Raw genomic sequence first — 20,001 nt, 5'->3', positions numbered from 1 at the left:
CTCATAAAAGACCCCTGTGCCCAGATATATTTGGTCCTTGTAGAGCTCCTGTCCTCTCCAGATGATACTAAGTCTCTCTTCTTTCATATGATTCCTTGCCCTCAGAGGATCAGACCCACAGTGCAAGTGATGCTCAGCACAGAACTCACTGCCTGGGGAGATGTTTTTCTAATAAAATAAAATAAAATAAAATAAAATAAAATAAAATAAAATAAAATAAAATAAAATAAAATAAAAATTTCTTAGGCATAAGAGTAAAAACTCTGATCTAAGAAGGTCTGTGAGCATGGCAACAATGTCTGATTTAATGCACACACAGACACATACAGATAATAATAGTCAGAGGTCTCCTCATCCCAACCTCCTTTAAACATATCCTTAAAAGTCTAAGGTCTTGCCAGCCATGCTTGCACAAGCCTTTAATCCAGGCACCTGAAAGGCAGACACAGGCTGTGCTCTGTGAGTTCAGTGTTGGCCTCGTTGACAAAGAGTCCAGCACAAACGGGCCTACGTGATGAAACCCGGTCTTTAAAAAAAAATAAAATAAAACAGAAAATCTAAGATGGATTTAGTGGCACAGGGCTTGAATCCCAGCCTTCTGGCAGGAAGAAGCAGGCCAGTCTCAGCGAGTCCAAGGTCAGCCTGGTCTACAGATCTAGTCCAAGACAACCAGGGCTAAAAGAAGAGGCCCTGTCTCAAAATACCAAATCGTGTGTGTGTGTGTGTGTATACATAAATATATATGTATTAGCTGTATACATACACAGAAAAATTTATTCTGTCAGGTCATTTCATGCAGAGAGCCTTCACTAGTGCAGATTTCTGTGTTCTTCATCTTCCTATTGAGGAAGAAGTTTTACGTGATGATAGTACTCCAAAGTGTCATGTTTTCCCTGCTTTTTTTTCTCCTGGGTCTCTTCCAGGAGCAAAGTGGCTCCAGTTTACCTGAAGTCACAGAACAAAAAACTCTTTGCATTTTCTTAAATCTCTCTTTAATTATTAAAATTCTTGGCCTTCTTCCACCTGTTGGACAGAGTGTTCACTCTGCTACAGGTTGAATAATGTTTGTGCAGCTATGCAAGCTGATTCGAGGAGGAAGAGGGTAATTGTATCCTGAGTGCTGAAAGACACAGGGTAGGCTATGGGAGAACAGGCACAAATGATGATGAAATGCAAACATGTCCAGATCTGAAGAAAGTTTGGTCCTAAAAGAGAAGCCTGGACCAGGAATCACTAAGTCTTGTCCCTTCAGTACACTGTAATCCTAAGGGAGGTGCTCATGTCACTTAAGACTCATTGGCCAATCAGATGCTTTCATTCCTGCAGTCAGAGGGAGAGGCGGGTTCTTCCTGGCGCCTTGCTGCAAGTTCGCTCTTTAGCTGAGCAGGGTTGAATGGTTGGTCTGCTCTAGTATAAGCGCTGCTGCTGTGTACTGTGAGGGGATTTCAGCCAAGTTCCGAAGTTGCAACATGGTGTGTGTCCACTGCCCCCAGCCTGGTGGAGCAGGAGGCTGAACAGCAGTAGAAGCTGTTTAGGGTCCTTCCTGAGGCTGGGTGGGAGCTGGCAACCAGAAACAGCAACCAGAGAGGCCCCCTTTCCTAGCCCTGAACATAGCCGGGCATCTGAATATCTTGAGTATATTGACTTTTGGTTCCGAACAGAGAGAACTCACTTCTGGAACAGGAGGTTAGAATGAATGCTTTATTTTCTGAGCTCAGGAAAGTGGCCAGTTCAGATCTGAATGGTGCCCCAGGGTATGCTTTATTGTATATTTAAAGGTTTAAATTCACAAGGTGAGGGCCCCTTGGAGAGAGTCGGGGTCATCCAATCAAATGTGGGTTAAGCAAGGGAGTTTATGTTGGAGGCTATGCTGATCCAGTACACCTGGGCTCAACACTTTGAAATGTTTTCTAAGACATTCGGCCTTGAACCTAAGGCCTCTAATTTTTATCACTTGACATTTGTTCCAGAGCTCAAGGTGATAAGGCAACAGAGAAGTGTGTCCTCTGACTGTTAGTAAGTGAGGGCTTACTTATACAATTTAAGGCACCTGGTTAAAGTAACAGCAAGTTTAACCAGTTAACTGATAATTAGGAAAATGTTTCAATGTGTTCAGTGGAAAACGGCGCTGCAACATTGGGACTTTAAAGTTAGATTTATCTTGCTAATAAAATGGAAGAGCTGTTTGAGGAAGGTTGGGCTCCGGAGGCCACCTCTTACACACTATGTGTATGCATGTTTAGTGGAAGTTGTAGGTAACATATGTATTGAGTAGCACTTCAGTGTAAAGCTGTGATGTAAATTCATAGAACAGTTGATGTACAGAAATTTTCAGTGCTTAGGTGACAGGACATCACACCAAGTAGAATAGCTAAGGGCTGTTTTAAAACAGATAAGTAGCATGCCAACCCAGCCTGTTAGACATTGGGATGCTAGGAAACCCATTTGCTCAAGAGGATAGTCAACAAATTTGTCTCCAGCCATAACCAAGGAGAAAGACCCTGATTCATACCAACCATTGGCCCATCTCCATGTCAAAAAAGAGACATCTAACAAGCTGCTTAGTGGGCCATTACAGAATCAGAGCCAACATTAAAGCCTGATGTGCCATAAAGTTGCAATTTTCTTCTTAAGAAAAGCATAGTTCAGCCACACGGGCAAGACATCTGATGAAAACAGTTGAACAGAGAAAACACTGTTGTGTTGAGGGCTGCCCTGACCAAACAAAACCTTCCTTGAGGTCCTCATGATGGAGAATAATCTAACTTCTCACACTCCTCAAATATGCTTTGCAGAGCCAGTATATCCTGTGGCCTAGGCCTTGGGAGATTTCCCCAAGATTCTGAGTTATTTAAAATAAAGCACTGTTCCTTTTCTAAAACCAGAAATAGGGTGAGCAGCAGGGTAAGGACATTTGAGGAGTGCTTGCTTCTCATTTTGAGAACCCACCTCTTTCAAACACATGGAGATACCCTCATCAGTTCCAAAGTCACTGTGGTGTTGTTAAATAATGTTATTGAGATCTTGTGTTTCCCTCATGCAGTATTGTTTTTTTAGACTCCTCATGATTTTATCCCATTGTATGAGAATTTCTGATCAATTCATAGACGTTTCCTGTTTCCTTCCATTTCTTTCAAGGAAGTAGTGTACAAGATGCTATTCTTCTCAGGAAACTTAGTTAGGATAAGATGTAGCTTGTGCAAGACCTTCCCACCCTAGCTTTTTGTTGTTGTTGTATTTTTTTAATTTTATTTTTATTAATTTTTATTTTATTAGTTTATTCACTTTCTATCCCAGCTGCATCCCCTTCCCGTTTCCTCTCCTAATCCCACATTCCCTTTCTCCTTCTCTCCCATGCCCCTCCCCCATTCCAATAACAGGGTAGGTCCTTCCCACTTCCATCTAACCCTAGTCCATCAGGTTTCATCAGGACCAGCTTCTCTGTCTTCCTCTGTGGACTGACAAGGCTGTTCCCCCCTCAGGTGGAGGTGATCAAAGAGCCAGTCATTGAGTTCATGTCAGAGACAGTCCCTGTTCCCTCTACCAGGGAACCCCCTTGGACACTGAACTGCCATGGGGCACTTCTATGCAGGAGTTCCAAGTTATCTCCATGCATGATCCTTCCTTGGAGTATCAGTCTCAGAAATGACCCCTGTGCCCAGAGTTCTTGGTTCTGTTGCTCTTGTGGGGCTTTTTTTCCTTCCAGGTCCCTCTATCTCCCCCTTCCTCCCCCAAATTCCCTGCACTCTGCAAAAAGGTGGGCTATGAATCTCAGCATATTTTTTGATATCCTGCTGAGTAAAGTCTTTCAGAAGCCCTCTGTGATAGGCTCCTGTCCTGTTTTCTGTTTTCTCCCTCTTCCGATGTCTGTCTTGTTTGCCTTTCTCAATGAAGATTGAGTATCGTACCAGGGTCCTCCCTCTTGATCAGCTTCCTTAGGTGTACAGATTTTAGTATGATTATCCTATATTATATGTCTAATATCCACTTATAAGTGAGTATATACCATGTGCCTCTTTCTGCTTCTGGGATACCTCACTCAGGATGATCATTTCTAGATCCCACCTTTTGCTTGCTGATTTCATGCTTTCTTTGCTGAGTAGTATTCCATTGTGTAAATGTACCATAATTTCTGTATCCATTTCTCCGTTGAGGGACATCTGGGTTGTTTCCAGCTTCTGACTATTACAAATAAAGCTTCTATGAACATGGTTGAGCAAATGTCCTTGTTGTATACTTGAGTAACTTTTGGATATATGCCTAGGAGTGGTATAGCTGGATCTTGAGTTAGCACTATTCCTAAGTGTCTGAGAAAAGACCAGATTGATTTCCAAGGTGGTTGTACAAGTTTACTTTTCCACCAGCAATGGAGGAGGGTTCCGCTTCACATAATCTCCAGCATGTGTTGTCACTTGAGTTTTTGATGTTAGCCATTCTTATGGGTGTAAGGTGAAATCTCAGGGTTGTGTTGGTTTGCATTTCCATGAGACTAAAGATGTTGGGCCTTTCTTTACGTGTTTCTTTGTGATTTGATGTTCCTTTATTGAGAATTCTGTTTAGCTCTGTATCCCATTTTTTAAATTGGATTACTTGATTTGTTGCTTCTTAATTTCTTTATATATTCTAGATATCAGCCCTCTGTCAGATATAGAGTTGGTGAAGATCCTTTCCCGACCTGTAGATCGTCTGTAAACTGTTTTGTTCTGATGACAGTGTCCTTTGTTTTACAGAAGCCTTTCAGTTTCATGAGGTCCCATTTATTGATTGTTGATTTTAGAGCCTGTGCTGTTGGTGTTCTGTTCAGGAAGTTGTCTCCTGTGCCAATGTGTTCTAGGCTCTTCCCCACTTTTTCTTCTAACAGGTTTAGTGTGTCCGTTTTTATATTGAGGTCTTTGATCCATATGTATTTTAGTTTTGTGCAGGGTGATAAGTATTTGTCTGTTTGCATTTTTGTACATGTACACATCCAGTTAGTCCAACACCATTTGTTAAGATGTCTTTTTTTTTTCATTGTATGGTTTTGGCACTTTTTCTACCTTCTACTTTTCTTAACATTTGAAACCACTGAGTCCTCTCTCTTCTACCTTGACACTGAATAATGACCTGCTGTATTATGGAAGTGGAGTACTTAAATCATTCAAGGAATATCTTTGCTGTGTAAATCTCCCATTTGTTTCAGTGGCTAGACTTGAAATCTCTGGTCCATATTAAAATTGTTTAATGTATAAACTGAAGCCTAAAATTAAGAGACTTAAGAAAGACTGTGTGTATGGAATACAAAATCAGTTTTAGGCTGACTTCACTTATAGCATTAAGTAGAGCTAGATACGTGCTCCTATTAAAGAGATTATTTTTTAGTTAACCATTTAATTATGTATGGTGTACTTTCACTGTGGGGGTGGATATTAATTCTAGAACAGCTGCATCTTCAGCCTTTTGGAAAAATATTTCTAAGGCAAGCTTTATTGGTACAGGTCTCTTAGATCCCAGTCTATTGCTTCCCAGCAGCATGACTTTGCTTTCCTCTTGTTAAAATTCCCAAAATTTTAAGGTAAAGCCTGTACCACAGCTGAGTTCTAAAAATTACTCATTTGAGTCATGTAATGAGCTGCCTATTTATGTGTGCGAAGTGGGAAGACAACTTGAAAAAATGAAGGTCAAATTTCTGGGACTTAAGGAACTCAATTCCAGGGTTAAAAGGAGTTTCTGAGCTGCAGCGGTGTCACAGATGCACATTGTGTTATATAGTTAACTAGGGCAGATTTCACAGCTTGTGACATAATAGATGTGGCAGGAAACAGTTATAAAATTATTATTTAACATTGTTTTGTTTAGGGGCATCAGTGGGACTGGATTTGCCTGCAGTCACTAGGGGGCCATGCAGGGCTACAGTGCCATAGTCTGTCATTTTGGTAACCTCCATTTAGAGAGACAGGTCATGGGGACTCTGTTTGAAAATAAGGTCAGTAGTACCTAGAGCATAATTTGAACAGTGTAGGAGTTACTTTGAGTTATTTTTGTGGGAGTTGTGATGTTTGTGTTTATTTAATTTCTATATGTATATAATCATAGGAAACATTGGTCTACCTTTTTTACTTGGTTGAGTTTCCTTAGGTGTCTTGATGAAAACTTGAGTATATTGTTGGGCTTATGTTTTGGAATTTTTGCTATATTCCTTCACACATATTGTATACAATCTTCATTACTTTTGCTGAACAGTAAGTACAGAAGTCATATTTTTGTGTCCGTAATATATCTTCATAATCCTGCGTTTCATAATACTGTGGGTTTTTTACATGATAAATTCAGTTCACAGCATGCCAGCCTAAAATTGTTGGTTGCCACCATTCAAAGAACATGCATGGAATGGACCTAGGCACTTACACATGTCTAGTTGATGGTCAGCTTTGTCTTCATGTTGGTCACCTAGAATCTGAAATGGGGGCTGTCTGTGACATGGACACAGTTGACTGCTTATGAATCATTTTGCCCTAGCTTGGAAGCCTTCTCTGGCCTCAGTGGAAGAAGATGCACTTAGTCTGTATGCAACTTGATGTGCTGAGATTTGTTATGGGGAGTCTCCCCTTTCCTGAGAAGAAGGGGAGGAGGAGTGAAGGATGATGGTGGGGATGATAACAGCAGGAGAGGAGGTACAGAGCTTTGAGCAGGCTATAAGGTGAAAAAGTAAACTAATGAGAAAATGGCTGGTTTCTATGTAAACGAGAGATTGCATTGACTGATGATTTCTATAGAAGGTTCTTCAATTGAGGATGGCAGTATCCCTAATTAAGTGGCCCTGGGCTGCATAAAAAAGCTAGCTGAGCCTGAGACAATGAAGAAACGAGAGCAAGACAGGAAACAATATTTGCCCTGATTTTTGCCTTAGTTTTCTTGAAATTTGAGTTTTTATCCTAGTTTTCAAAATGATGGGCCAAAAAAGTAAACCCATTCATGACCTGAGATGTTGGTGGTTAGGGGATTCAATCACAGCAGCACAGTAGCAGGTTAGAAGAAAAAAAAGTATGCTAAAAGTGACTTTGCTCCTGGACATTAACATTAAAATGTTTAATAAAATGTATGTATGTATATATGTATTTTTTGAAGTTACATACTTCTTTATGTCACATCGTGCTGAAGTTCTGCCTTGTAAGAGAATTTCCTACAGATTCTATATAATGACACAATAATTAGATTAATTTCAAAAAAGCATGTTATAGATGTATAATATGACTGTGTTCTTAGACTATGACAGATATATGAAGATTTGATGACAGTTTTGGAGGTTTATTTGGACGAATTCTAATTTGATGGGCAAGGTCATGTTGCCAGTTTTCCCTCTGGATATTTCAGAGAATGTATTAATATTATTCTTTTTCATTTTTATTTATTATGCTTATTTCATGTCCCACCTACAGCCCCTCCGTTATCACCTTTCAATTCCATTGTCTCTCTCTCTGAGTGTATTAAATTTTTTAGAGAGATTAGTTTGTTTTTTGACTTTACATCCAAAGTGTGATCCTTCCTTCCTCTGCTCTCAGTCCACCCTCACCCTTCTTCCTCCCCTCTCACAAAAATAGAGCCTTAGTCTTCCTGTATCACCCCATTGCAGCACATCAAGTCACATCAGGACTGAGCATATCCTCATTCACTAAGGCCATTCAAGGCACACTTGACAGGGGGAGATTTTCTAAAAGCGGGCAGTAGAGTTCCTTTTAGAAACAGTCCCCTCAACTTACCACTCAACCCACATGGACCCAACCACCCTTAGTACAGATAAGTTCAAGAAGCCTAGGTCTAGAACATGCATGCTCCTTAGTTGATGTCTCATTTTCTTAACCCCCCCCCAGGTCTGGGTTACTTTTCTTTGTTGGTCTTCTTGTGGCTTTCTATCCCCTTCGGGTTCTTCCATGTTTCCCCCAGTACTTCCATAAGACCCCCAGAAATCCTCCCCATGCTTAGTTGCAAGTTCCAGCATCTGTCTCCATTGGCTATTGGGTAGAGCCTCTGAGGTAACAGGCATAATTAGGCTCTTTTCTACAAGCTCAGCAATGCATCATTTACAGTTTCATTGGCTGGCTCTCTAGTGTAGTGTGGGTCTCAGGTTGGCCCAATTATTGGTTGGATATTCCCTCAATCTTTGTTCCATCATTATCCCTAAACTTATTGCAGTCAGGGTAATTTTTGGATAGTGGGTTTTGTTGTCCAGTTGTTGTTCCCTCTCTCCACTAGTCCTGACTGGCTAAGAGGTGGTCACTTCATACTTAATTTTCCATGTCTCTCTTCTCCTGCCCCTCCATTAGGATTCTCAGCTAGAGTCACACCTAGTCACACCCAGGTCCTCTCATGAAACTTCCCTGTCAAATGACTCCAAGGAGAAGCCCCCTCAGTTACCCTTCTTGTTCTCAGGCCTCTCATGTCCTACTACAATTCTCCCCACATCTGCTACCCACATTTGTTTCCCTCCCCATTCTAACTTCTGCACAGTTCCCTCTATTCATCTACTTCTGCTGTCTGTTCTCTTTTTTTATTCTGAGTGATATTCTGCCAACCTCCCATGGACTCTTCTTACTTAGCTTCATTGGGTGTGGATTGTAGAATGCGTATGCTGTACTATAGGTCTAATATCTGCTTATAAGCAATGTGTTTCTTTCTGTGTCTGGGTTACCTCTCTCAGGATGATCTTTTCTAGTTTGATCCATTTGCCTGCAATTTCCATGATTTATTTTTAATAACTGAGGTGTATTCCATTGTGTAAATGTATTAGTAGTTCTTTATCCATTCTTCACTTTCTGGATGTTATGAATAAAACAGCTATGAACATAGTAGAACAAATGTCCTTGTTCTATAATGGAACATCTTTGGGATGTATTCCCTGGAGTGGTATAGATGGGTATTGAGGTAGAAATATGCCCAATTTTCTGAGAATGCACCAGTTTGATTACCAGAGAAGTAGTACAAGTTTGCACTCCCATCAGACCTGGAGGAAAGTTCCCTTTTCTCTACATCCTCACCAGAATGTGTTGTCACTTGAGTTTTTTTATCTTAGCAACTTCATTGGTGTACGATGGAATCTTAGAGTCATTTTGATTTCCATTTGTCTAATGGCTAAGAACTTTGATCTTTTCTTTAAGTGTTTCTCAGCTATTTGACTTTTCTCTCTTATGACTTCTCAGTTTAGCTCTGAACCCCATTTTTAAATTGGTTTATTTGATTTGTTGGTGTTTAATTTCTTAAGTTCTTTGGATATTACTTTTCTGTCTGATGTAGGGTTGGTGTAGATATTTTCCCAATCTGTTGACTGCTGTTTTGTTCTATTGATAGTGTCCTTTGATGTACAGAAGCTTTTCAGGTTGAGATGCCATTTATTGTTGATCTCAGAGCCTGTGCTGATGTTGTTCTCCTGTGTTAATTAGTTCCAGAATTTTCTCCACCTTGTCTTCTATATGATTTAGAGTCTCTGGGTTTATGTGACGGTCTTTGATTCCCTTGGACTTCAGTTTCTGCAGGGTCATACAAAGGGTCTATTTTCATTTTTCTATGTGTGGACATCTACCACAATTTGTTTAAGATGCTGTCTTTTTTCCATTGTATAATTTTGGCTTCTTTGTTGAAAGTAAAGTTCCAATAGGGGTGTGGGTTTATTTCTGTGTCATTCCAATTTTATAGGATTGTACTGTTATCAAGGGTATTTTATTTTTCCACTTAAATTTAATGTTTGCTCTTTCAAGGTCTGTAAAGAACTGTGTTGGAATGTTGTTGGGAAATGGATTGAATCTGTAGACTCCATTTTTAAGAATGCTGCTTTAGAGAAAGGGAATAAAGGGAGCATTTGGGAGGGGAGAAGGAGGACGGATGCAAAGTGAATAAACTGTAATTAATAAAATATTTAAAAAAAGAATGCTGTTTTTCTATGTTAATCCTATATATCCATGAGTTTGGGAGATCTTTCCATCTTTTGATATTTCTTCAGTTTCTTTCTTTAAAGACTTCAAATTCTAGTCAGAGAGGTCTTTCACTTCATCTTGTTTGTGGCTACTGTTCAGGGTGTTGTTTCCCAAATTTTATTCTCAGCCCATTTTTTATTTGTATACAGAAGGAATAATGAAAATTTTAGTTGTGCTCCCAGCCACTTTGTGGAAAGTGTATTTCAACTGTTGAATTCCCTGGTAGGATTTCTTGGGTCACCTAGGTATACTAAGAAATCATCTACGAATAGTGATACTTTGAATTCTTCCTTTCAAATTTGTATCTCCTTTATAACCTTCAGTTGTCTTATTGTTTTGGCTAGGACTTAAGGAGTATATTGAAGAGATATGGAGATATGTACCTCATATGAGTGGAATTTCTTTAAGTTTCTCTCCAAATAATTTGATGTTGGCCCTCAGTTCGCTTTTTACTACCTTTATTATGTTAAGTGTGTGCCTGAATCCTTGTATGCTTGATTTCTCCAAGTCTTTTAACATGAAGGGTTGTTGAATTTTGTCAAAGCCTTTTTTTTTCATCTAATGAGATGATCATGTGATCTTGGTCTTTCAGTCAGTTTATATGGTGAATTACAGATGGATTTTCATATACTGAACTCTCCCTGTATTCCCATGATTAAGCCAATTTTTTCATCGTGTATATCTTTGATGTATTCTTGCATATGTTTTACGAGTATTTTATTGAATATATTTGTGTTACAGACAGCTATTAGCTGTCATATGTGTGCTGGGAATTTAACCCATGTCCTCTGGAAGAACAGACAGTGTTCTTAACTACTGAGCCATACCTCCATACCCATGTTGCTTATTTATGATCAACATTTACATTGCTAATATTTTCATCTCTCCTTTTGTAATTGTTCAAACATACATTTCATTTTTAAAAAGATCATATTAATATTACAGTTTAAAATGAGGTACTTCAGGTTTCTAGACATGTATGCAGAACTGGAGTGAATGTGTAACTCTTTATAAAAAGTTGAGAAAGATCTTTAAGGTTTTTTATCTTGTTTGTTTGATTAATTTTTGCATATTGTTCAGGATCTTATTATGTACCCCTGAGTGTCCTGGAATTTATTGCAAAGAGCTGTCTACCGTCCACCTCTGTGAAATACACCAGCCTCTGTTTCCTGAGTGATTTTGGAATTAAAGTCATCAGATAATACACCCAGCCTGCCCATTCTATAAGAGTCAGGAATCATTTATACTATTTTTCTCATGTGGGCTCTGTACTGTTTTTCTCTTTACTCTCTCTCTCTCTTTATCTGTTAATTGACATTTCTCTTGTAAGCCTATATCCTACTAAAAGGATGCAGAAATTAGAGGGGTGAACCTCACTGTTGAGTTTACTCCGAAAAAGAGTTGGTGATCACATTACAACTTGTGTGTCAGAAACTAAGTAGAAGAACCACCAGAATACATTGAAAATATTGTAAAAGAAGGATACATTTCCAGTATTCTAAGTATCATACTTTCTGTTGTACATGTGTGTGGATATTTTAGACTGCATTGACCTACAATGATGTGCATGTGAACTTCACTCAAGAAGAGTGGGCTTTGCTGGATCCTTCCCAAAGGAATCTCTACAAAGATGTGATGCTAGAGACCTACAGGAACCTCACTGCAATAGGTAGGGCAATGAATTTTCTTTACTTCTTAAAATATGGGGAAACACTATTCATTATTGATGTGCTTCTGTAATTTCTCTTGAGGATGAGGAAGAATTAGATGAATCGATCTTTGATTGACCATAGATCACGACTTAAACTTTGTATTATTTCCAATAATAAAGCATACATTTTCTGTTACTGTATTTTAGGCTACAATTGGGAAAGTCATAATATAGAAGAGCATTGTCAAAATTCTAGAAGACATACAAGGTAATTTTCATTGTAAGCTGATATGAATATGGTTCTGAAAAAAAAATTTAATATGTTCTGGAAGTTTGAAAGAGAAGGGACAGTGTAAATGATCTGTTTTAAGTGTATTTATTGATGATGACTAACTTGTTACTAAACTATGTACGTCCACGTTAGGTATTTGATGTGTGTTTGCAAGGCACTCCTCTAAGAAAGAATGCAAGGAAATAATACTCACACAAGATCAATGTTTAAATTGTTTACTCATTAGCGCTGAGGTAAAACTGCAATTTGTTTAGTATCCTACAACTCAGATATTGCTAAATGTATTCACAGTAAATAGGTGATGAAAGTATATCCAAAAGATTATACTAATCAACTCATCCATAATAAAATGGGGTTACTCATATACTTGTAGTAATGTTGCTAAGTTTTGTGAGAAGGGCAGTTTTTTTAGAGTCAGGAATGTTGTTGTGGAAAAACCATAATCCCTATATCACATGTCTGTGATGAACAAAAATCAAATGTGTGAATGCATCATGGAACCATGTCATTTATTATTATTGTTTTAATAATTATATCATATATCACAATGAGTACAAGTCATTTTAATATGTGTATATTGAAAGAAACAATGTACCACCCAGAACAACTAAAAGGTATAGTAGTCCCCATTTTGAGTAGATGTTTAAAAATTGATACCTATTATGCTTTATATGGGCTATTTAGAGCTTCCAGCAGTACAAATAATGATGCAGAGGCTTTTTAATATTTTAAAGCTTAGGCAATTTACTGGGCAGATTCTGAACCTTTTTTTCCCTAACACAAACCTAGCACAGTGTCTGGATGCATGGCCAGCTCTATTTCTTTGTTCATGGTCATGTCCATCTGTTAACCTCACTGTCATGCTGGTGAATGGTGTGTCATTTGCTTTCTTCTTCCCAGCAACCCTTTCTCACTCAGAAGTTCTGTCCTGCATTTTGCACCCTGCTATCACTTGTTAGCTCTTTATTATTTCCAATAGATAAGTAAGGAAGGGCAAAGGTTTACAAAATATACGACAGGTGATCAGCCATAGAATTAACAACACTATGATTTCATCAGTACTTAGCTGATTGCTGGCTCAGCAAAACAACCAGTAGAGGAGAACACTGTGAATGTAAAAATAATGATGAAAATTCAAAATGTAATTATTCTTTACTTTTAATTCAAACTGCAAAATTAAGTCATGTGGCAAAAACATCCATTAGTGTAATGAATGTGGAAAAGCTGTCATATGTGCCAATTATCTTTGCAGGTATGAAAACAATCAATGTGCAGATAAACTCCCTGAAGATACTCAATATGAAGTCTTTGCACATCACAGTAGTCCCCAGACATGTAAAAGTATGCATACTGGTGTGGACCACTATGAATGTAGCCTATATAGTAATGCCTTTGCAAATAAAAGTCATATCCTAAGACATAAAAGGATACATATAGGAGAGAAACCTCATGAATGTAACCGATGTGGTAAAGCCTATGCATCTAACAGTGATCTCCTAAGACATAAAGGAACTCACACTGGAGAAAAACCTTATGAATGTAATTAATGTGGTAAAGCCTTTGTACGTAACAGTCAATTCCTAATACATAAAGAACTCACACTGGAGAGAAACCTTATGAATATATCCAATGTGGTAAAGCCTTTGCATATAACAGTAAACTTTTAGTACATAAACGAACTCACACTGGAGAAAAACCTTATGAATGTAATCAATGTGGGAAAGCCTTTGCATGGAACAGTGATCTCCAAAAACATAAAAGAACTCACAGTGGAGAGAAACCTTATGAATGTGACCAATGTGCTATAGCCTTTGCAGATAACAGTAGTCTCCAAAGACATAAAAGAACTCACACTGGAGAGAAACCTTATGAATGTAACCAATGTGGTAAAGCCTTTGCATCTAACAGTAATCTACGAGTACATAAAAGAATTCACACTGGAGAGAAACCTTATGAATGTAACCAATGTGGTAAAGCCTTTGCACAGAACAGGAATCTCCTAGTACATAAAAGAACTCACACTGGAGAAAAACTTCATGAATGTAACCGATGTGGTAAAGCCTCTGCATCTAACAGTGATATCCTAAGACATAAAGGAACTCACACTGGAGAAAAACCTTATGAATGTAATCAATGTGGGAAAGCCTTTGTACGTAACAGTCATCTCCTAATACATAAATTAACTCACACTGGAGAGAAACTTTATGAATATATCCAATGTGGTAAAGCCTTTGCATATAACAGTAAACTTTTAGTACATAAACGAACTCACACTGGAGAAAAACCTTATGAATGTAATCAATGTGGGAAAGCCTTTGCAGATAACAGTAGTCTCCAAAGACATAAAAGAACTCACACAGGAGAGAAACCTTATGAATGTAACCAATGTGGTAAAGCCTTTGCATCTAACAGTAATCTACGAGTACATAAAAGAATTCACACCGGAGAGAAACCTTATGAATGTAACCAATGTGGTAAAGCCTTTGCACAGAACAGGAATCTCCTAGTACATAAAAGAATTCACACCGGAGAGAAACCTTATGAATGTAACCAGTGTTGTAAAGCCTTTGCACAGAACAGTAATCTCCTAGTACATAAAAGAACTCACACTGGAGAAAAACCTCATGAATGTAACCAATGTGGTAAAACCTTTTCACAGAACAGTCAATTCCTAATACATAAAAGAACAAACACTGGAGAGAAACCTTATGAATGTAACCAATGTGGTAAAACCTTCGTAGATAAGTGTTCTCTGAAGACATAAAAATCCATGTTGCAGAAATCCTTATTAATATAACTAATGTCATAAAGTCTTTTCATGTAAGACTTATCTTGAACAAGAACACTTATTGAAGTGAAACGCTATGAATATGACCAATGTGTGAAAAAGTTTGCATGCCATAATAATCTCCATGTACATATAAGAAGCACACTGGATAGAAACTTTTTGAATGAAACCAATGTGATAAAGCATTTTGATGTAATAGTAATCTCCTATGACATAAAGAACGCATACTAGAGAGAAACCTTATGAATGTAACTAAGGTGGTGAAGCCATTGCATGTAACAGTAGTCTCCTAATACAAAAAAGAACTAACACTGGAGAGAACTCTTATGGATGTAATCAATGTGTGAAAGCCTTTGCATGTAACAGTCATCTCCTAATACATAAAAGACCTCACACTTGAGAGAAACCTTATTAATGTAACTTATGTGGTAAAGCCTGTCATCTAATGAAAATGTGCTGTTCACAATCATCTTCAACATCATGAAAGAATTCATACTGGAACGAAAGACTTTGAGTGTATTTACATGGTGAAGCTACTCCACATTTGTATAATCTTTGTCATCATGAAAGAATTCATACAGATTGAAAATTTATGAATGTGTTAAAATGGGAGACCGTTACACATATCTATATTCTACATCCTCATAAAAGTTTCAAATTGGAGAGAAAAATCTGAGAATATAATCAATATGGTAAGGCTTTTGTGTTCTTCTGTTCACTGAATCCAATACAACTCAAACAGGTCAATACAGATGAAAAGAAAATATTGTCATCCAGTTTGATGAAGGACACATAATGTTGAACTGTGATGCCTAACCATCCAATGAGCCAGAAAGTTACAGAGGTTCTGAGCTTGAAAATCATAAACATCTTTAGTGTTTTACAACTGAATTATTTCCATCAGTCATGGTTTAGGCATATGGGATTTGTTTATGTCTTTGAGGAAGTCACCTGACAGAAAATGTAGCTTTAACAGTCAAAACATTCATATCCATTTGTTCTTTTGCGGTTAGGAAAAGGTATTATGTTTTAGTAAAGAGAATCTGTGGTTTGGGTCAGTCATTATGTTAGGGGTCCAGAAATCATGGTATGGAACAGTCATGTTTTGGGCAACAAAAGCTAAGTAATTAAAGTCGGTCAGCTATTGAGAAGTCTACAGCTTTCCTAGGGACTATGAACTTAAATCCTATAAATTAATGAATGCTGGTAACTAAAAGGAAATACTTAGGACAAATTGCTTTCTCATCTTCCCACATACAATTTGCATTTACATGTTTTGCATATAAAATCATCTTCAAGTATACAAATGAGCAGATAGTAGAGAGAAACCTTACACATGTCTTCAATGTGATAATGCCTTTTCTTAATACAGTTATCTCCAAATACATAAAAGAACATACACTGCAGTGAAACCCTCTGAATAAGCAATGTGGTAAATCCTTTTCATAGGGTTTTCTTTGAAATCATGAGAAAATGTCATGCTGCAGAGAAACCCCATGAATGTAGTCAGTATGGTAAGGTTTTCTGCTTCATGCTACCATTATATAAGAGTAAAAGCCTTACTGTGTGGGCTACATCTTAAAGCCTTTGCATATCAGGGTAGTCTTTGAGAACCTAAAAGAACTCATTCTGTAGAACATCTATTAGAATAAAAGATTTGTTAAGTTCTTTGACCCACCAACTTGCATTCAATTACACTAGATTATTTTGCAGGAAAATTCTAACAAGTGTCAACAATGTATGCATGTATTTGTGACATCCATCCTTATTTTGTTTCCAATTGAAGATTCATGGACCGAAGGCATATGAATTGAAACAATAAGATAATCCATTTTTATTTCACAATTCACTTCAATTACATGAAATAAATCAGCCAGTTGTAAAATTTATGTTGCGTATTAGTGCATTTTCTGTGACCAAACACAAGGTCTAAGGCAACTTCCAAATATGTTTACTTTGCCTTATGATATGAGAGAGGATATGGGATCACTTTAAATTGGGCAAAACAAGTGTCATACATGGCAGCTAAAGTAGGAAACTTGGAGCTCACAACCTCCACCTTTAGCATGAAGCAGAGAGTGGGAACTACAGAAAGTATAAAGCTGAAAACTATCAAGCACCCCCAAATAACATACTTTCTCCAACAGAGATACATTTCTTAAAATTTCAAAAATGATACCACCAACTGAGAATGATTCATTTCTATGACTTCAAACCTATGTGTTTGATTTCTGTTACATGAAAGAATTCATGATGAAGAAAATATTTGTAGGTAAGCCTGTAGTTGCCTCAACACCTGAGTTCAGTAATGAATGCTTATATAAGTAAAACATTCGTGAGTAAACATATATTTGTTTAAGAATTTGTTTTAAATTCCATTATGTGATAACTCTTTGTCTTTGTGTGTTTATGTGTCCCTCCATTCTAGTTTCCATGAAGACCAGACCTTTTCATCTGCTCTTCTTGAGACGAGACTGTCTTATACCAGGAATTATAGAAAGTTCTCAAAACCTAACCTAGGTCCTGGGAATGAAATTTGTCTTAACTGCAAAGCCATGTCTCTAGTACTGTAAATATGTTAAATCTTTATGGATCATTGTGATGTCAGGAAGTACAAAAGAATTCATAAAAGGAAGGAACCCTATTTATACAAAAGAATTGATTATTTGGGACATAATAAATATATTTACTTTCAAGAAAATAAACTTTTTCGAAGGTTTTTATCATAACCTTGCAGGAAGTAAATTATTTACCATGTTCCCTTAAATGTAATGGAGGAGATCACCAACTGATTGTGGTCTGAATTTTGAAACATTGGAGTAGGGATTGAATTTTCTGTATGTGTAGCAAATCCATTCACAGAAGTTTATTAGGTTGTTCTGATATTCCTTCTGTGGTGATTATTCATGTTTTAATGCATTTCAACCTGGTAATAGGTATTTTTCTGTGCAAAGTATAGAATGGGATCTCCATCATCTATGTGGTCCATTGCTTATTTATATCAGGCAGTGTGTGATCATAGTTTTAAAAGAAGGGTCTCTGAGAATGTGTGGTATTTTTTTTTTATGTTTTCACAAATTTATTTAAGATGTTTGTTTTTAGTCCTTGCTTGTATATCAATATTTAATTAATGGTTAATAGTATGTGTGTGTATATATATGTATATATTGTTTAAAGTTCCATGCTTCTACATGTTCCCATATTTACTATATATAAACATATATTTGTTTAAGAATTTGTTTTAATTTCCATTATGTGATTACACTTTGTCTTTGTGTGTTTATGTGCCCATCATCTTCCTAGAGATTTATCTAGCTTTCTTAGAGATTTATCTAGCCTTCTTAGAGATTTATCTAAGAGGTGCTAATTAATGTAACAGCAATGAGATTTATTTCAAAACATGTTGTGTGTTTAGTGGACTATTCATTCTTAGGCTATGACAGATATATGAAGACTGTGTGACACTTTGTGGGGTTTATTTTAGTCATACTTATATGATCTTCAAGTTTATGTTGTCAGTTTTGCACAACACAAAGTCTTCCCACTAAGCTCATTGAGATTCATAAAACTTAGTTGAAACATTACATCAGTACAATATTGTATTTTATTCAAATTATGAATATATTGTCATCTGAGGATGGAAAAATATAAAATGATTTGAATAATAAATGCTACTTGCAAATGAAAATTATACACTCCTGTCTCATTTTGGTTCGTTTTGGTTCTTTCTTAGGAGTAAAGACTTGTTCATAAGACTTTCTCAAAACTGCAAGTGAATGTCAGAGAATTGTCTCAGTGGGTAAATTATTAGTTATTGCTAAGCCTGATGATTTGAGCTCAATCTCTGAGTAGTCCATGTCACTGCTACAGATTTTTCTAATGTTTCTATATTTGGGCTGCTGTATATGCAGATTCACACACTAGCAGATACATAAATATATTTTCAGGCTAAATAAGGGCCAGTGTGGTCATTGGCCAAAAGACTCTATGTGTTCCATGTCAGGAACTTATATATGGGATGTAGATAATAAATAGCAATAATTTGTACTCTCACTAGCACGTATACACAATAACATGTATGTATACACAAACACACTCCAGCATTTTTAAATTTATTTTTATTTTTATTGATTACAGTTCATTCACTTTGTATCTCTGCTATAGACCCCTCCTCATCCCCTCCCAATCCTACCCTCTCTCCCTCTTCTCCTATGCCCCTCCCCCAATCCACTGATAGGGGAGGTACTTCTCTCCTTCCATCTGAACCTAGTCTATCAGGTCTCATCCGGACTGTCTTCATTGTCTTCCTCTGTGGACTGTTAAGGCTGTTCCCCCACAGGCAGAGGTGATCAAAGAGCCAGGCCCTCAGTTCAGGTCAGAGACAGTCTTTTTTCCCATTACTAGGGTACCCTGTTGGACACTGAAGTGCAATGTGTTAAATCTGTCAGTGGTACTATATTATCTCCATTTGTGGTCCTTGTTTGGAGTATGAGTCTCCAAAGATCCCTGTGCCCAGATTTTTTCCTTCTATTTCTCTCCTTGTGGAGCTCCTGTCCCCTCCAGTTCTTTCTATCTTCCCCTTCTTTCATAAGATTACCTGTACTCTGCCCAAAGGTTGGTTATAAGTCTTAGCATATGTTTTGATACCCTACTCGATACAGTCTTTCAGTGGCCCTCTGTGGTAGGTTCCTGTCCAGATCCTTGTTTTCTCTGTCTTCTGATGTCCATCCCGTTTGCCTTTCTGAATGAAGATTGAACATCTTACCCAGGGTCTGCCTTCTTAATTAGCTTCTTTAGCTGTACAGATTTTAGTATGATTATCCTATATTATATGTCTAATATCCAGTTATAAATTATGAAATTAATAAAGCAATGCAGCCACTTATAGATGACAGAAATTTTTTTTGGTAGAATTTGAAGACTTATTGCTGTTCATTAAAATGGTTCTTTTGTACATCTTATTTTATCCTTTAATTCATTCATTCAAGAATAGACCACTTAAAAATCACAGCTTGGCTCAGACGTGCATCCCTCTCATCCTAAACCTAGGATTCAGTGGCAGGCTGATCTCTGAGACTGAGGCCAGATTGTTCCACAGAGTGTGTTCTCTGTTTTTGTTTGTTTGTTTTTGAGACACAACTTTGTTGTGTAGCTTTGCCTGTTCTGAACTCACTTTGTAGTCCCAGGCATCCTCAAAATCACATAAATCTGTCTGCCTCTTCTTCCTTGAGTGCTGGGATTACAGGTGTGTCCCACCATGCCCAGCTCCATGGACAGTTCTAAAACAGCCATGGCTATGTAGAAATATCATGTATCAAAATGATTT

The 20,001-nt window shown here is 37.4% G+C and overlaps 1 protein-coding gene across 1 annotated transcript in view; it reads left to right on the top strand.

Annotated features, from left to right (window-relative positions):
• The window catches only part of LOC132650753 (zinc finger protein 431-like), a 35,714-nt gene extending 21,063 nt beyond the window's left edge, over positions 1-14,651 (top strand). The window contains exons 5-7 of the mRNA XM_060376080.1: positions 11,499-11,613; positions 11,803-11,863; positions 13,481-14,651. Coding sequence (XP_060232063.1) covers positions 11,499-11,613; positions 11,803-11,863; positions 13,481-14,651 — 1,347 coding nt within the window. The remainder of the gene's footprint in view (positions 1-11,498; positions 11,614-11,802; positions 11,864-13,480) is intronic.
• The last annotated feature ends 5,350 nt before the right edge of the window (positions 14,652-20,001 follow it).

Source organism: Meriones unguiculatus (assembly GCF_030254825.1).
Source record: "Meriones unguiculatus strain TT.TT164.6M chromosome 13 unlocalized genomic scaffold, Bangor_MerUng_6.1 Chr13_unordered_Scaffold_33, whole genome shotgun sequence".
Lineage (NCBI taxonomy): Eukaryota > Metazoa > Chordata > Mammalia > Rodentia > Muridae > Meriones > Meriones unguiculatus.
This window is presented reverse-complemented; position numbering and strand designations above follow the sequence as displayed.